The 1,438-nt window shown below is 70.7% G+C and overlaps 1 protein-coding gene across 1 annotated transcript in view; it reads right to left on the bottom strand.

Moving 5' to 3' along the window:
- Positions 1-641: 641 nt before the first annotated feature.
- Positions 642-1,438, bottom strand: part of CD6 (CD6 molecule) — a 7,459-nt gene continuing 6,662 nt past the window's right edge. The window contains exons 11-13 of the mRNA XM_019470947.1: positions 1,165-1,285; positions 858-989; positions 642-739 (exon numbers count right to left, since the gene is read on the bottom strand). Of these exons, the coding sequence (XP_019326492.1) occupies positions 642-739; positions 858-989; positions 1,165-1,285 (351 nt within the window). The remainder of the gene's footprint in view (positions 740-857; positions 990-1,164; positions 1,286-1,438) is intronic.

Here is a 1,438-nt window from a genome sequence, read left to right as displayed (position 1 = left end):
GCCACCCCACGTCCCCACCACCTGTCTCCCTGCAGGGCCAGCCCTGGGGACTGGCCTCGTCACCCCCAGCCACGGGGATCTCCGGTGCTGTGAGGCTGGATCAGGCCCTGCCTTCCCCCCTCCCTGCTGCCGTGGGCTGGGGACCAGGGGGGGGTCCGGCTGCTCCTGCCCTGCCCAGCTTGGGGGAAGCTCTGCGGGCAGAGGGGGGACATCACCTCCGCTGGCAGCCAGGTCCTGCGGCCGGTGCAGGCGATGCTGCTCCCCATAACCAGCCAGGCAGGGGACTGCAGGAAGGGACATCTTTGGGTCACTTATCCCTTGCTGCCCCGTGGGCAACTGGGACCCCCTGAGAGCATTTGGCAACCCAGCCTCGCTGAGGGCTCGGTGACCAGCCACCCCTATGGCCGAGGGACACGGCGACCTGCTGGGAAAAGCTTTTAATCACAGCACGCAGGCCGGCACAGCTCGCCTGTGCCGATCATCCCCCGGGTGCCGCCGGGACTGGTGCCCGCGCCCCGGCACGGAGGTGACAGCCGGAGAAGTCCAGAGGAGACGTCGGCAGTGGGATGGCGAGTCCTCGGCTGCACGCAGCGCCAGGTCCCCCCCTGCCATGCCCCTCCGTCCGTAGCGGTCGGGCAGCCTCAGTAGGCAGAGCCCTGGATGTCATCGTAGTCGCTGCCCTCAGAGGAGTCAGGGTCCTGCGTGTGTCCCCCCGAGGGACAGGACGGAGCCGGCCAGCCTGCAAAGGAGAGAGCCCGTCAGGTAGATGGGCAGGGAGCGGGAGGAGGATGCTGCGGGGACAGAGGAGCCCTGCGCCCGCGCAGCCCCGCTCCTGCCCTGCCAGCGCGGGTCCTCACCGGGGTGTGGGGACGGGTCCCCGGGCGGCTCCACGCCCTGCACGTTCTCGTACCAGTCCTCGGAGGAGGTGCTGGAGCTGTCGGCGGGATCGGGGTCTGCTGGAGACACAGGTACCCAGGAGCGGGAGAGGCCTGGGGTGGGCACACGGGGCATTGCTGGGGGAGCTGGGGGAAACAGGGTCTCTTACTGGCACCTTCCACCCTTGCTCCCATCCCCTGCGGTCCTCCCACCCCCATTCCCCTCCCCAGGGCTGTCCCCATCCCTGCTCCCACCCCTGGGACCACACAGCCCGCCAGCTGTGCCCACCTGTGCTGGGGTAGTCGGTGTAGCTGTGGGTGGTGGGTGCTGTGTGCCGGTGGGTGCCATCGGCGGGGGGCGGCGGGCAGACCCAGGCATGAGGGGGGGGCGCGCCGTCATTGCAATAGGGCTCGGTGGAGGAGGAGGAGGAGGAGGTGGAGGAGCTGCTCGCCCTGCCGCGGGATGGGGGGCCCAGCCTGGCCGGCACTGCGGAGCAACAGGGCTCACGTCAGCCCCGGGCTGCAGGGAGGCCCCTCACCCACCCCCGGGCAGGACGGGCGGA

Source organism: Aptenodytes forsteri, unplaced genomic scaffold, assembly GCF_000699145.1.
Source record: "Aptenodytes forsteri isolate BGI_AS27 unplaced genomic scaffold, ASM69914v1 Scaffold506, whole genome shotgun sequence".
Lineage (NCBI taxonomy): Eukaryota > Metazoa > Chordata > Aves > Sphenisciformes > Spheniscidae > Aptenodytes > Aptenodytes forsteri.
The sequence above is the reverse complement of the archived record's forward strand: the minus strand, read 5'-3'. Positions and strand labels throughout refer to the sequence as shown.